At 49.9% G+C, this 14127-nt stretch overlaps 1 protein-coding gene across 1 annotated transcript; it reads right to left on the minus strand.

The window, feature by feature from the left end:
- Positions 1159 to 13639, minus strand: ACCSL (1-aminocyclopropane-1-carboxylate synthase homolog (inactive) like). Its single transcript, XM_018058958.1, has 14 exons — positions 13099 to 13639; positions 11659 to 11718; positions 11130 to 11200; positions 10685 to 10754; positions 10413 to 10479; positions 8883 to 8980; positions 8551 to 8628; positions 8108 to 8208; positions 6636 to 6725; positions 5829 to 5874; positions 5588 to 5729; positions 2993 to 3135; positions 2757 to 2910; positions 1159 to 1466 (listed from the first exon to the last, which is right to left on the minus strand). The coding sequence occupies exons 1-14, from the start codon at positions 13570 to 13572 to the stop codon at positions 1330 to 1332; spliced, it is 1731 nt and encodes a 576-aa protein (XP_017914447.1). The 5' UTR covers positions 13573 to 13639; the 3' UTR covers positions 1159 to 1329.

The raw sequence follows: 14127 nt of genomic DNA on the forward strand, positions 1-14127 counted from the left end.
AATTATATTATCTCTAAAAGTACAGGCAAAAACATCTGGTAAAAACTGAACACACATTTATGGTAAAACTTTCAGCAAACAAGGAACTGAAGGAAATTCTTCTATCTGGTAAAGGCAGTATGAAGAATATTTCCAGTAACATTATACCTATGAGAGACCAAACGCGATCCTGTTAAGATTGAGAACAAGGCAAGAATGTTCTTACTTTTTAATTCAACTGTGTACTTGAGGTTCTCAGCCACGAAATTACAACAGAAAAATAAGAGACATAAATATTGAAGAGAGGGAAAATCATCTCTTCTGGTCTCATGAATTCCTTCAGGCAACCAGAGAATTCTCTTTCTGTGTCTGCTACTCAAGTTTATTTCTAAAGAAACTTGCCTGCTGTCAAAAAGTCTTAAAGAATCAGGATTTGTTGGTGGGCTTGCAAAGCTGCCCAAGAGAGTGAGGATGATCCCAAACCCAAGTGACTGATCAAAGCCATCAGTGGCTGCTAATAATTCTTCCAACATCTATAAAATGGTGGTAGTCCCCACTCTGCCCATTTCACCACTCTGATGCTCAGACCAAAGCTCAGATGTGCAAATGTTTTGCAGAGAAATGCTCAGGAGGTATGATTTGAACAGTTGAAAACCCTAGAGATGAAAATGGAAGACTTCATTCAGGCTTATCACCAGAGATTCATTTTAAAAGCCTTTCAAAAAGGCAAAAATGGAGAGAACTCATATTTGGAAACATTTGAAACTATCCTCTCACTCTACCACGTAGCCACACGTGTCTGAGGTGAGTGTGATTATGTAAGGATCCTATGGGACACTACATCCAACACCTAGAAAATGTTCAGCCAATTGGGGATCATGATTTCCCTTCCTTTCTGGCCTGCCCTAGAAAGTATTCTTCACATATAACCTGCTTTACTTGCTTTAGAATTTCAAAACTAAATTTAATATGTAATTTAAATTTAATTAAAAATTAAGTTTTAAAATCATCTAGCTCCCAGAAGGTCATATGAAGAATGTGAAATAAAACAGGCCTGCAATTTAAAGAATATGGAATTTATTAGATACAGAATATAAAAGTTAACCCACCTAAACAGGGGCCCAGAGAGCTCCCTTTATTCCTCCTCTAGGCTTTCCCACCAGAATCCCCATAAAAACATTTTGCACATACACAATGGCTCCTAGAGACTAAGAAGATGTAAAGCTTCCAAAATGACAGATGCTTAAGCGGGCTGATTGATGGTGGGTCAAACGCACTCATGCCCGGAGGAGCCCACTGTTTGGTCACAGCTCCAGGCCAGCGGCCAGCCTTCCAGATCCGAGGCTGACATCAGGACTTCCTGAGAGCGGGACTGGCTGGAGCCTCTGGCTGGGAGGCAGACACTTCCTCCTTGATTGCATCCTCCAGCTGCTTCACTCTGCACTCCTGCGCCTGCTCTGCTAGCACCTGCTGGAACCGACGCATGGCTAGAGGGTCCAAATGAAGACAGAAATACTTAGCGGGTGTGCACATGGGCCCCAGGTACATGCAGGTCCTAGTAAACCGCCACAGAACCTCTGCTTCAGGGAGGCTGCACTTGAGCCTTCCCTTTCGGGGGACAGATTTCCAAGTCTTCCTGCCACGTCCCCCATGGCTCCTTTTGGCTTCACTGTCACAGCCCCTGCCTGCCAGATTACCTTCATGACTCAAGATCAAATCCTGTCACCTAGCTTATAGCCTGGAGAAGGCAATAGCGCCCCACTCTAGTACTCTCGCCTTGAAAATCCCATGGACAGAGGAGCCTGGTAGGCTGCAGTCCACGGAGTTGCTAAGAGTCAGACACGCCTGAGTGACTTCACTTTCACTTTTCACTTTCATGCATTGGAGAAGGAAATGGCAACCCACTCCAGTGTTCTGGCCTGGAGAATCCCAGGGACGGGGGAGCCTGGTGGGCTGCCATCTACGGGGTCGCAAAGAGTTAGACACGACTGAAGCAACTTAGCAGCAGCAGCAGCTTATAGCCTTGGCCTCATTTTCTGTCTGCCTATAGTGGCCCTTCCCTCGGTCTATTTTCCACATTAGCCCAAAAGATATGTAACATAAATATTCATTGCTATGTTCCCAGCAGGTAGAACAGTGACCTGCATGTGTTGAGATGCAATAGATAAAATGATTGTCATGTTTCTGTAACCTTCAGAGGAGAATCGCAGCTCCACAGTATAGCACACAGGGCCTTCCGGATCACGTGCTATCTATCTCACCTAGTAGCTGGCAAGTTCTGCATGGGCAGAGCTCCATTTCTGGATAGCTTACAGTCGCAGCACCTCTTCAGTGACAGACACAGGCCTGACATACCAAAATTATAATATACTTCAAGTGTCTAACAGTTCTCATTTGCAAAGGAGCTTAAAGATATGGGCTTTAAGATATAGGCTTCCCTTGTGGCTCAGCTGGTAAATAATCTGCTTGCAATGTGGGAGACCTGGGTTCAATCCCTGGGTTGAGAAGATCCCCTGGAGAAGAGAAAGGCTACCCACTCCAGTATACTGGCCTGAAGACTTCCATGGACTACAGTGCGTGGGGTCACAAAGAGTCGGACATGAATGAACGACTTTCACTTTCACTTGAAGGTACGAAAGTGGTAACAGAGGGCCTAGAAGGACTGGAGCTATGTAGGCTGCTAAAGGTGAATAAGGAGTGACTCCACTCCTGGGTTTCAGAGGAGTGGCTGGGGCATCTGTGAAGGATGCCAGGACTGGCAGGTCAGCTCCACTCACCGCTTCTTAGCAGGTGGGGCCTGGCTGCAAAGACGAGGCGGAACCAGCCAGGCTCCTTACACATGAAGGTCTTGCCCGGGGACAAGATCAGCCTGTGGTCCAGGAAGCGGCGATGGAGGAGCAGCTCTTTGTCAAACGTGCACGGGTCCAGGTACTGGGGAGGAGAGACAGAGCTGAGCTCAAGACCCAGCCGGCAGATCTGCCCTTTAACACCCGTCTTCACTCCCAGAGCTCACCTGTTTCAAGTTGATCCAGACATAGAGGCCGGAGCCACGATTGAGAAAAGGGACCTTCAATGCCTTTAGCTTGTGAGTGACATACTTGTGAGCCTCCTGCAGCCGGAAGTGATAACTGGGCAGGTATATATTGTCAATCCATTCTGAGCGGATGGAGGAAGAGAGCTGTTACATACTTCAGGGCTGAGATCTGCCAGAGGGCTCCTGACCAAATGCTCCCTCCCTGGGCTTCATGCCTGCTGATTCTATCCAACCCTGACTGCATCGTATTTGAGCTGATCGTATCTAATACTTGGGCTTTCCTGCGGCTCAGTGGTAAAGAACCCACTTGCCAATGCAGGAGGAACGGGTTTGTTTCCTGGGTAAGGAAGATACCCTGGAGAATGGAATGGCTACCCACTCCAGTATTCTTGCCTGAAGAATCCCATGGGCAGAGGATCTCAGGGCTACAGTCCATGGGGTCACAAAGAGTCAGACACGATTAGCAACTAAACACCACCACCCACGACATCACTTCCATTGTGTGAGGTGGGGATACTGGGCTTCTCAATAGTTGTGTAGTCAAGTTATGTTTGAATTTACACCCTTGAGGCAAGAAGTTGAGGTGTCCCCTAAATGGGGTTGATGCTGCTGTTGTCAACTGGGCAAGTAGCTGCTACTCATAGTTCCCTCACCTTCTGCTTTGCTGCTGCTGCTGATGCTAAGTCACTTCAGTCGTGTCCAACTCTGTGCGATCCCATAGACGGCAGCCTACTAGACCTCTCTGTCCCTGGGATTCTCCAGGCAAGAACACTGGAGTGGGTTGCCATTTCCTTCTCCAATGCATGAAAGTGAAAAGTGAAAGTGAAGTCGCTCAGTCATGCCCGAGTCTTAGCAACCCCATGGACTGCAGCCTACCAGGCTCCTCCGTCCATGGGATTTTCCAGGCAAGAGTACTGGAGTGGGGTGCCATTGCCTTCTCTGCACCTTCTGCTTTAGACCCTAACAAATGGACTGTGAAGAACCTCATTATGCTTGGGGATGATCCTAGCACAACCATTCTCAGCACTGGCAGCACTTAAGAACCACCTGGGGAGATTTTAAAAGGCATAATGGACCAGATTATATCCCCAGACATCTAACTCAAAATCTTTGTGGATGCAGCCTACACATTGGGCTTCCCTAGTAGCTCAGATGGTAAAGCATCTGCCTGCAATGCAGGAGACCTGGGTTCGATCCCTGGATTGGGAAGATCTCCTGGAGAAGGAAAGGGCAACCCACTCTCAGTATCCTTGCCCAGAAAATTCCATGGACAGAGGAGCCTGGCAGGCTACAATCCATGGGGTCACAAAAAGTCGGACATGACTGAATGACTAAATTCCCTAATTCCCTACAAATCGGTATTTAAATTCTCCAGGAGGGATTCCCTGGTGGCTCAGACGGTAAAGCGTCTGCCCGCAATGCAGGAGACCCGGGTTCGATCCCCAGGTAGGTAAGATCCCCTGGAGAAGGAAATGGCCACCCACTCCAGTATTCTTGCCTAGAAAATCCCATGGATGGAGGCGGCTGGTGGGCTACAGTCCATGGGGTTGCAAAGAGTTGGACAGGACTGAGCAACTTCATGAGGTAATTCCCATGTGCATCCAAGATTGAGAACCAGTGTTCAAGAAGCTGGGAATCTGGTTTCCACCAAATATCAGAGGGCCTGGCACCTTGCAGGGAGGCATCCAGTTGGATTTCTCCTATCTACCACTTTCTCCACCCAAAGCTGAAAGCAGATTGTTTTCTAAATCAGATTTATCTGATAACTTTGTTTCATGTATCCCTGCTCTCAATTTAAATCCTTGGGCCTGGCATCTGCTCTATGATAGGGAATTTTTAAAAGGGAGCTCTTATCTAAGTTTGAACCATGGTATTAAAGGTGGGAAATTCCCTCTGAAGCCGCATTCACTTAAGATCTGAGAGGGAAGGTAAATTCAGGTGCCATAGATGTAGGAGCACCAGCTTGCCCAAATGGCCTCTCCTTTGGCCACCCTGGAAGATGAATTAAAGTCGTATTTGAACAGTCAGGCTGTTCTTTGGTAATCTTTGCCTGAAATAAGCCAGGTTTATGCTCAGGGCTCAGTTGTATCCAACTCTTTGCGACCCCATGGACTGTAGCCCACCATGCTCCTCTGTTCACGGAATTTTCCAGGCAAGAATACAGGAGTGGGTTGCTATTTCTTCCTCCAGGGGATCTTCCAGACACAGAATCCAACCTGCATCTCCTTCATTGGCAGGCAAATTCTTCACCAACTGCAGCATCTGCATGAAAGGAAAAATTGACCTTCATGTAAAGACCAGTCTCTGAAGTTCCCACCTTCAGGTCCTAGAGTACAACTGACTATCCCTTTTGCAGGCAGAGCACAAGCTGTCAGATGGTCAGTGTTTTAGACCAGCATCTCTGTCTTCTTTCTATACCCAACTGCATCTGCCCTCCTATAAACATCCCGTCCTGCCACTGTTAAACCCGAGACAGTGAACAGGCTCTCAGTATACTGAAGCCATGTCAGAGGCCCATGCAGACCCAGAAATTCCCGGTGGCCACGATGTCCAGCCTGGGACGGGGCTCAGTACCTCTGTCCTGAAGCAGCTGACGCAGCTTGTACTGGGTGATGCCAGAGATGCTGTGGAGGTAGCCGAAGCAGCTCATGGCAGAGGCCACCTCCCTGTTGTGGGTGTACAGGGCACCAAAGCGGAAGCCAGAGATGCAGAAATCCTAGAGGAAGAGAAGAAGGGAAGGGGATACCCGGTGGGTCTGCCTTCCGCTCCTGGCTCCACTTCCTTCCCTACCCAAGGACAGGCGGCTGGGGCTCACCTTACTGACGCCCCAGATCACGTGGGTCTTGTTGGGGTCAGGCAAACTGGAAAGGAAAGAGTCAAGATGATCGAGAAATACTTGAGGGATGATGACATGCAGTCTATGAAGGGAAGATGAAGGTGGCCTTGAGGGCCTTCCTAGGCAGAAGGGCCTGGGGACCCAAAGTCCAAGACACAGTTGCCCCAGTTAAGCCAGGAAGTCAACAAAAGGTATCCTTGCCGAACCAGATGGGAGAGCTCTCAAGTGCCCACTGAAGGTACTTGAGGACTCTCAGCCTGGCTCGGGGTCTTCCTACAGCAGGTCCAAAAGCCACCTCCTTGGCAGTTGGTTCCTCATGCAAGTGGGCCACCAATTCTAGACTTTCCAAACATTTCAAAGATGTGTTCACCTATTTCTTTCTGCCCCACCTTTGGTGAAACTGTTCCATCCACTAGGCATGCTCTTCTCTTGCTTTGCCTGATGGATCCTGTCCTAGGGCCAAATACCAACCCTTAAGAAAGTTCTCCTCTATTTCTCTTCTTTCCCTGTGCACTACTTGTCAAGAAGCCCTGACCTTCTGTAGGGCTTCATCGTGACTTTTGACCATGCTCATTCTACCCTCTTCTTAAAACTATCTCATGTACAAAGCGGCATTTAGAGAAGACACTTTGGAGGACAGATGATGCTTTGCTCACTTTCACACTCCTGGGGGCTCTAAGCTCAATTCTTGGCTCATAGCCAAAGGAGTTTACTGCCCATGGACTCACCCTGCAAAAGCAGGAGCTTCACGGTTCTCGTTCCCAGCTCCCGCTGAGACCAACTCACCTCTTCATGCTCAGAACACTGCGGAATGTGATGGCTTCATCAAACACCGAGAGCATGTACATCTCATCTACAATCACGTGGAGGTTGTACCTGCAGGTTGGGTGAAAGAGAACGATTATCTAGGCTCCAATTGTAACTCACACTTCACTTGTTAGGCTTTTCTGAACACAGATCAGACACTCCTAAGGCCCCAGAAGCCCATCCAAAGTTTCCAAGAGGTGTGGAAAGGTAGAAGGGGGTCTCTCCTTCACCAGAGGGGACCTTCTATCCTGACTTGGGGGTACTAGAAAGGGACAGGACCTGAGGGACATGCGTGAGAACATCTGGCCCCACACTTCAACCATCAAGTAGAGACCCGTGGTAGGGGCTGGGCGTCCCAGAGACATCTCCTCTGGTATAGTCAGGCACTACCAGGACTTCCCAGTAGTTCAGTGGCTAAGGCTCCAGGCTCCCAATGCAAGGGGCTCAGATTCAATCCCTGGTCAGAAAACTAGGTCCTGTGTGTACAACTAAAGTGAAGTGAAAGTGAAGTCGCTCAGTCGTGTCTGACTCTTTGTAACTCCATGGACTGCAGCCCACCAGGCTCCTCCATCCATGGGATTCTCCAGGCAAGAGTACCGGAGTGGGTTGCCATTTCCTTCTCCAGGGGATCTTCCTGACCCAGGGATCGAACCCAGGTCTCCCACATTGCAGGCAGACGCTTTAACCTCTGAGCCACAAGGGAGACCCAGTGCAATTAATAAACAACAAAAAATTTTTTTAAAAGAGCTCCCACCCAGGGTCTGGTTCAAACAGGGATATGAAGTGGGCTAAGTGCACACCTGCCTCATCTTCTTTATTCTCTCAGCAGTCTGAAGCTGTGCTGTTACCTCTGTTTCACAGGAAGAAAACTGGTTTCTGAGCTAGAATGCTAATCCCTCCCCTAGCCCGTGCTAGAGCTGGCATGGAGAGCACCCCCAGCACTCTTCCTCTTGTCCCCATGTGCCACCATCAGTTGGTCTGGATGTGTTATGAAGTTTGAATATACGTTTCTCCTTGACTGTGGAAGAATATCTACCCTAAGAAGGCAATTTCCAGACTTCAGAGATATTAATAACTGATGTTACCATGTTCTTAGAAACAGGGACAGGAAAATTCTAGAGAGACTCAACTTCCTCGGCACCTCAAGCCAAGGAGTTTGGGAAATGGATGCAGGAAGAGCTTATGCTATGAGGGGTGGGAAATAGCAGGGTGCGTGACTGTTATGTGGCTATGTGCACACAGGCGAAGGCTAGGAGGGAAGTGGCAGTCTGAAGCAGTGAGCACATGGGTGCCTTTTCCTTCATGTCCATTTCGGTTAGTTGTCCATGACTGCACAAAGTATACTACACAGTGAGAACACTTAGGGTATATTATTTCCGGTTCTGACTCCTTGACTGTGAGTGATGGGAACCCTTCCTACAGATTTCATCTCAAGGGGGTGGAAGTCATACTTCTTGGCGAATTCCAGATATTCCATCATGGAGTCTTGGGAGTAGACGTCTCCCAGAGGATTCTGAGGGTTGATTAGCACAAGACCTCTGACCTTTTTCCCCTGAAAAGAACCAAGCATAACCAAGTGAAGACAAATCCTTCACCTCCACATCAAGTTCAGCTGAAGGTCAAGGCCAGGGCACTGAGTAGGATCGGACCCCTCATCAAGGGCTCAGTGGGCAATTGGAGGAGCAACTATCATGGTGCCCACAGAGGGGAATAGGAAGGAGTTCTGGGGGCCCACAGCCAGGCTCAGGGCTCCTCGGGGGATGTGCCCTGGGACACTGCCTCTTTTGAAGAAGGCACCCACACTGTCTTGGTGAACAAGTTATCCCACTGTCTCCATATTCAGCCCCTTTCCGGAGCAGCAGTGCCCACCCTGAAGACCCGGTTCCCACCTCACCTCAATCCTAGCCCTGAGTAGGGCTTGCTCCAGCTTATCCACAGTGAGCTGGAAAGGATAGTCGTTTGCCTCAGTGACCTGGAAGACAGATCCAGCCTGAGAACCACATATCTGGAAGCTTCCAGGCCTGGATTCCTCATTCCTAGAAACCCTGAACAATCCTTTCCCTTCATACCCAGGGACTAGTCCCACGTGCCCTTTCGGCCCAATTTCGCCATCCTTCTCCCGTAACTTATACGGGAGAAAAGCAAAACCAACCTCCACCTTGGCAATGTCTAGACCGTTCCCTTGCCTGGGTCGGTAGAAACAGTCGACACTGAACTGACACTGACCTGACTCTCCAGGTGGACAGGAACCAGCTTGACTTTTGCATACAGGTGGGTACTAAAGGCGAAGCCCCCATGGGAGGGGGTGGGGACTAGAAAGGCCTCTGGAAGCAGACAGACAGTGCCGTTAGTTCAGGGTCTCCCAGTGCAGTCCCCCAGATCAGCAGCAACACACCCCTCAGAGAAGGTTTCCTGTGTAATCCCTCCTACTTAGGGGTGAGTGCTTTGCACCACAGGCTTTGTATACGTCAGTGTAAGTGTTAGCCGATCAGTCGCGTCCAACTCTGCAACCCCATGGACTGCAGCCTGCCAGGCTCCTCTGTCCATGGAATTCCTCATACAAGACGACTGGAGTGGGTTGCCATTTCTTTCTCCAGGGGATCTTCCTGACCCACGGCTGGAACCCAGATCTCTTGCATTGCAGCCAGATTTCTTACCATCTGAGCTATGATAAGCCAGTGCTCTATACCTAATCCACTCTTAAAAATGTTATTTAGGAAAACAAAACCCAAGTTTCTTCTTCATGGGTACACTAGAAGAGAAAAGGGGAGAATACTGCTGCAAGTTACTTGGAATCCAGGGACTCAAGCTAGGCTTGCAGCAGGTAGAGCATGAGCCATCCGCAAGTCTTGTCAGCTGCAGGCCGACACTGGAGGCAGAGGTCCACACACAGAGAGGGCTCTCATTTCTCTATGTGGCTCAGGTCTTCCAGGCTTGGTGACTTCATGTGTTATTTTCTTTCCATCCATTTGGCCTCCTTGATGAGCTAATCAAGGACCCACACCTTCCAGTGAAACTGGCCATCTTAGTAACAAGTGTCCCATGCAGTAGGCTCATCAAGAAATCTGAGATTCTTATTTCAAATTGTTCAGAGGCATTGTTAAGGAGACCAAGAACAGATCTCTCAAGCTTTACTTGATCTAGAACCTAGTTTATTTCGGTGTTTTTGTTTGTTGAAGTTGCTTCAGTCATGTCCAACTCTTTGTGACCCCATGGACTGTAGCCCACCAGGCTCCTCTGTCCATGGGATCCTCCAGGAAGAATACTGGAGTGGGTTACCGTGCCCTCTTCCTGGGGATCTTCCTAACCCAGGGATTGAACCCAAGTCTCTGAAGTCTCCTGCATTGGCAGACAGGTTCTTTACCACTAGCGCCACCTGGGAATCCCCAGAGACACACAACTTGCTGTGTGTCGAAGAGATAGAACATCTGCATTGTCTAAGCCAGTTGACTAGGGCACTCTGTATTGGGGTTGAGACCAAAAGTCCAACTAATAATACTAGACAGAGTTGGCTCCAGATGTCACCATTCCTGGGGCAGACTGGAGGCCTGTAATATGCCCATACTAAATGGGAATTCAAATCCCTCACTCCTGCAGAAGAAGTAGGAAGATGCTCTAATTGGTGCAGGAGGCACCCCAGCGCTTCAGGGGAAAGGTCTTCAGTCAAGACCCTCTTCTCCCTCAGGGCCCAGGGCCCATGTATGCCTGCCTATGTGGGGCTGTGTCCCTGAGGGAGCACAGATCCTGCTGACTTACCACCTGGATCACACAGAACCATGGCCAGAGCAGAGCAGACAGCGGAGCAGCCGTTTAGAATGACCACCTGGAGAAGATACACAGAAGGCAGAAGTTGAAAACCAGTCCTCGTAAGAGGGATCGGTCCGCCATCTCCCTCCCCGCAAGGAGTCTCCTCAGCGAGGACCCACTGGCCTCCACCGGCCCCGACTCAGAGGCTCTTCTGGAAATGCAGAGGTCCCCAAGAATATGGTCCTCCACCAGGGTGTCAGGAAGGCTGGGAAGAGACTCACATTTTCTGGGTCAAGGGGCTCAGGTGTCTTACAGTAGAAGGTCAGGAACCGGGCCACTTCTTTCCGCAGGCTGTGGACAGACCCAGACAGACCAGTCATTCCCAGGATCAGCCCTGGGCTTTCCCCACAGCCTCGACTTCAGTGATTTCATGAGAGCAGAGCATGCAACCTCAGGGTCCTTACAGGATGAACAGGGACCAAGGTTCTCAACTCCCCAGGAGACACAGACGTGAAGAATATGGACAAAAACTTGGGTCTCTTGAATGACAGAGCAGTGCTGTTTCTACTACACCAGCTTGCCTGCTCTGATAGTCTACACTAGGCATTTTCTAGAAGTTATTACCGCCCAAAATAGGTAGGCACCCAGCAGAGAACCAGGGAGTCTTTCCCTGGATGCGGACGGGTGCCTGTAGACCAGGAGACCCCAGGTTCAGGGGCTACTTACAATGGTTGCCCTCTCCAATCAGCGTACTGCAGTAGGTCTTCATCAATGTAGGTCATGTCACTCTGACTCAACTGTCAACAAATAGAGAGTGAGCACGGCCGGACCAGGGGTGCCCAAGAGGCTTCCTCCTACTCCTAGGATGCCCATGGGTGTTTGCCCTACAACCCAGGGCCGCCCAGAGGGAAGTGGGCATGTATGCTACATGCTCCCTGATGAACAGAAGCTTCAGTCTTCGTGTCAAAGATTATACAACTAGATCTCCCCTGGGAAGTGTCTGACAACCTCCCCAACCCTAGATTTGATCTAGACGCTCCCTTGGCAGCTCACCCACCACATACCCATCCAGAGAAAACTTCCCAACACAGCAAGGCCAGTCAGCAGGTTAGATGTGCTATTCTAGAAGCTATTTCCCCACTCCCTTCCTCAAACTTCTAAGTCTTATTCTTGTGTCTACCACATGCTAAAAGACCCATTCTTGGGGGACCTGGGCCTAAAGGTGGGTCCCAGCACAGGCTGGAATGTGTCTTACCCTCTCAGCCAGAAGATCAGTACAGAGCTTGTTCTCACTGGTACCAAGGTTGATGTAGCCCTGGAGATAGGCAGAATCGAAGGTCAGTCCTCTTGCCCTGCCCACCAGGGACCTCTTTAAACAGGTCATAATTACTCATCTGGATGAGCCCAAATGGAGGTCTCCCTGCTCCATGAGGCAATAAAATCCATGTTTGACAACCTTAATACTAGAAAAAAAATTCCACAAATTCTCCCAAATCTTAACAGCTTGCAAACTTCCCTCTTTAGAGCCACATATTGGGTGGGCCAGAAAGCCCATTCAGTTAGTGAGTACCTTGTTCTAATAAAGTTCTCGGTGAAAATGACAAGTGTCTTATTTTTATTCGAAACTGAATGAACTTTTTGGCCAACCCACAACATAAGTAGTAATAGTTATATTATGTACCAGCCATCATTCACTGAGCTTCTATATTCTAGACATTAGACTAAGTGGTTCCTGTCAATTGCCTTGATTCTCACAACTCCTGAGAAAATGCTCTGATCTCCTGCTGAAAGAGAGTAAAGCTCAGAAAGGTTGAAAAAACTAAACTAGCCACATGACCTTGGTGATGAGCAGCATCTCACCTGACTGGCCCCAGAGCCTGGCTCCTTAACCAGGCCCTGCCTATATCACCTCTGCCATCTCCACTTCCATGAAAGGGCCCCTTCAAGTTCCTGGAAGGGGCACGGCCCCTCAGAGGCCGATCAGGATACCTGACTCATTTGGCCCCAGAAAAGCCAATGGCCATTGGCCACATATGCCTTGGGTGGGAACAGAAGGAAAGCTGAGGCTACTGTAGCCCCCTGCCCTCTGGCTGGAGAGCTGTTGGGACCCTCCCTTGCTGGAAGCCTGTTCTTGATCCCATCACCATTGGGATAACATCCTGACATCTTACAATGGCCCGATACCATCCGTACCTCGGTTATAGCGCTCACCATCTCTGCTCAAGCCACACAGGCCTCCTTTCCCAATCACTCCAAGCTCTTCTCACCTTGAAGCTTCCACCCATATTGTTCCTCCTTCCTGGAAGACCCCTCCCTCACCCCCATCGTCTGACTGACGGACTCAACCTTTAAACCATCTTCCCTGACCACCCAAAGCAGGCAGCCCCTTGGTACTCTTGGGAACGTTATTCACATCTGTTTCCCCAGTGGCTGAGATCTGTTAATAGACCTGAGTTCCACAAGGGCAGGTTCACTTACCACAGTGACCACAGCGATTCCCGGTAGATAAGAGCTAGGACGGGAGGGGAAACCAGACCCAGCTTGTCAACTTTCCTGTGCACCCCCCCTCACCTACAGGGGACAACAGCACCTACTCCATGGGGCTGGGAAGAATCAATGAGGACGCACAGATCTTGGCACAGGACTCAGTAAATCCCAGTGAGGGGGGCCCTCAAGCCTGTCCCCCCATCCTCACCAAGGTGTTCTTGTCCTTGTGGTATTTGTTTCCTTGGTAGGTGTCATAGTCCCGGAATCTCAAGCGGTATAAGGCCGAGATGTCAATCCCACGGTTGGACAGGTCATAGCTGATCACTGTATTTTCAAAACCACTCTCTTGGTAGAGCATCTGGCCAGTGTGCCTGTTTGCTTGGACCGGCTGCCCACCTCCGACATCACCCCTGGAGTCCGTGGACGTGCGAGGCAGTTGGGCGCTCTGGTCGCCTGGGGCCCCAGCTGGCAGGAAGCTGACGATCTGGAACAATAAGCGACCCAGGAGCGCCTCCTGCTCCCTGATGGCCTGGCCGTGCCACTGCTCCTCCAGCGCCAGGTCCTGCCGCTGAGGTCTGGTCGTCAGCCGCGTGATGTGATCCTCCACAGTCTGCCGCAAGGTCAGCACCATCTCCATCAGCTGGGTGTGGATGCTGCGGTATCTGAGGGCCTGGCCCCTCATCTGGACACAGGGCGTGTGGGGGGTGTCTGATGGGCCACTCGTACTCTGGGTGTTCCCACTGGCCTCAGCAGGCTGGCTGGAACCTGCAGAGAGAGACCACGCAATGCAGCAAAGGAGACCTCCTGAACCTCAGGCCCAGGCGTGATCTCAGGCTGGCCCCCAGTTCCTTCTACCACCACACCTTGGTTACAGGCCCAGACTGGCTGAGGAAGGGCTACCTGCTCATTCAAGGGCAATGCCTACGTGGCCCCAAGCTCAGACGTTGGAGCACCGGACTTAAGTGTCATTAATACGTGTTCTTAGGAAGAACCTTAGGGTCCACTTCAGGAAAAAGGAGAAATTGAAGAGGTAGGCTGTGGATTCTTCAATCAGAGTGACTCCTGCTTTATAGTTCTAAGAAAAGGGATTCTGCTGCTAAAAACAAAAACCAAAACTAAAAACAACAAACCAAAACCTAAGTCATTCTGCTAGACTAGGGAGAAGTAAACTACTGCCCAGGGACCAAGCCAGCCTTCCATTTGTCTTTGTAAATAAAGTTCTATTGGAGCATAGTCA

This window comes from Capra hircus, chromosome 15 (genome assembly GCF_001704415.2).
Source record: "Capra hircus breed San Clemente chromosome 15, ASM170441v1, whole genome shotgun sequence".
NCBI classification, from domain to species: Eukaryota; Metazoa; Chordata; class Mammalia; order Artiodactyla; family Bovidae; genus Capra; species Capra hircus.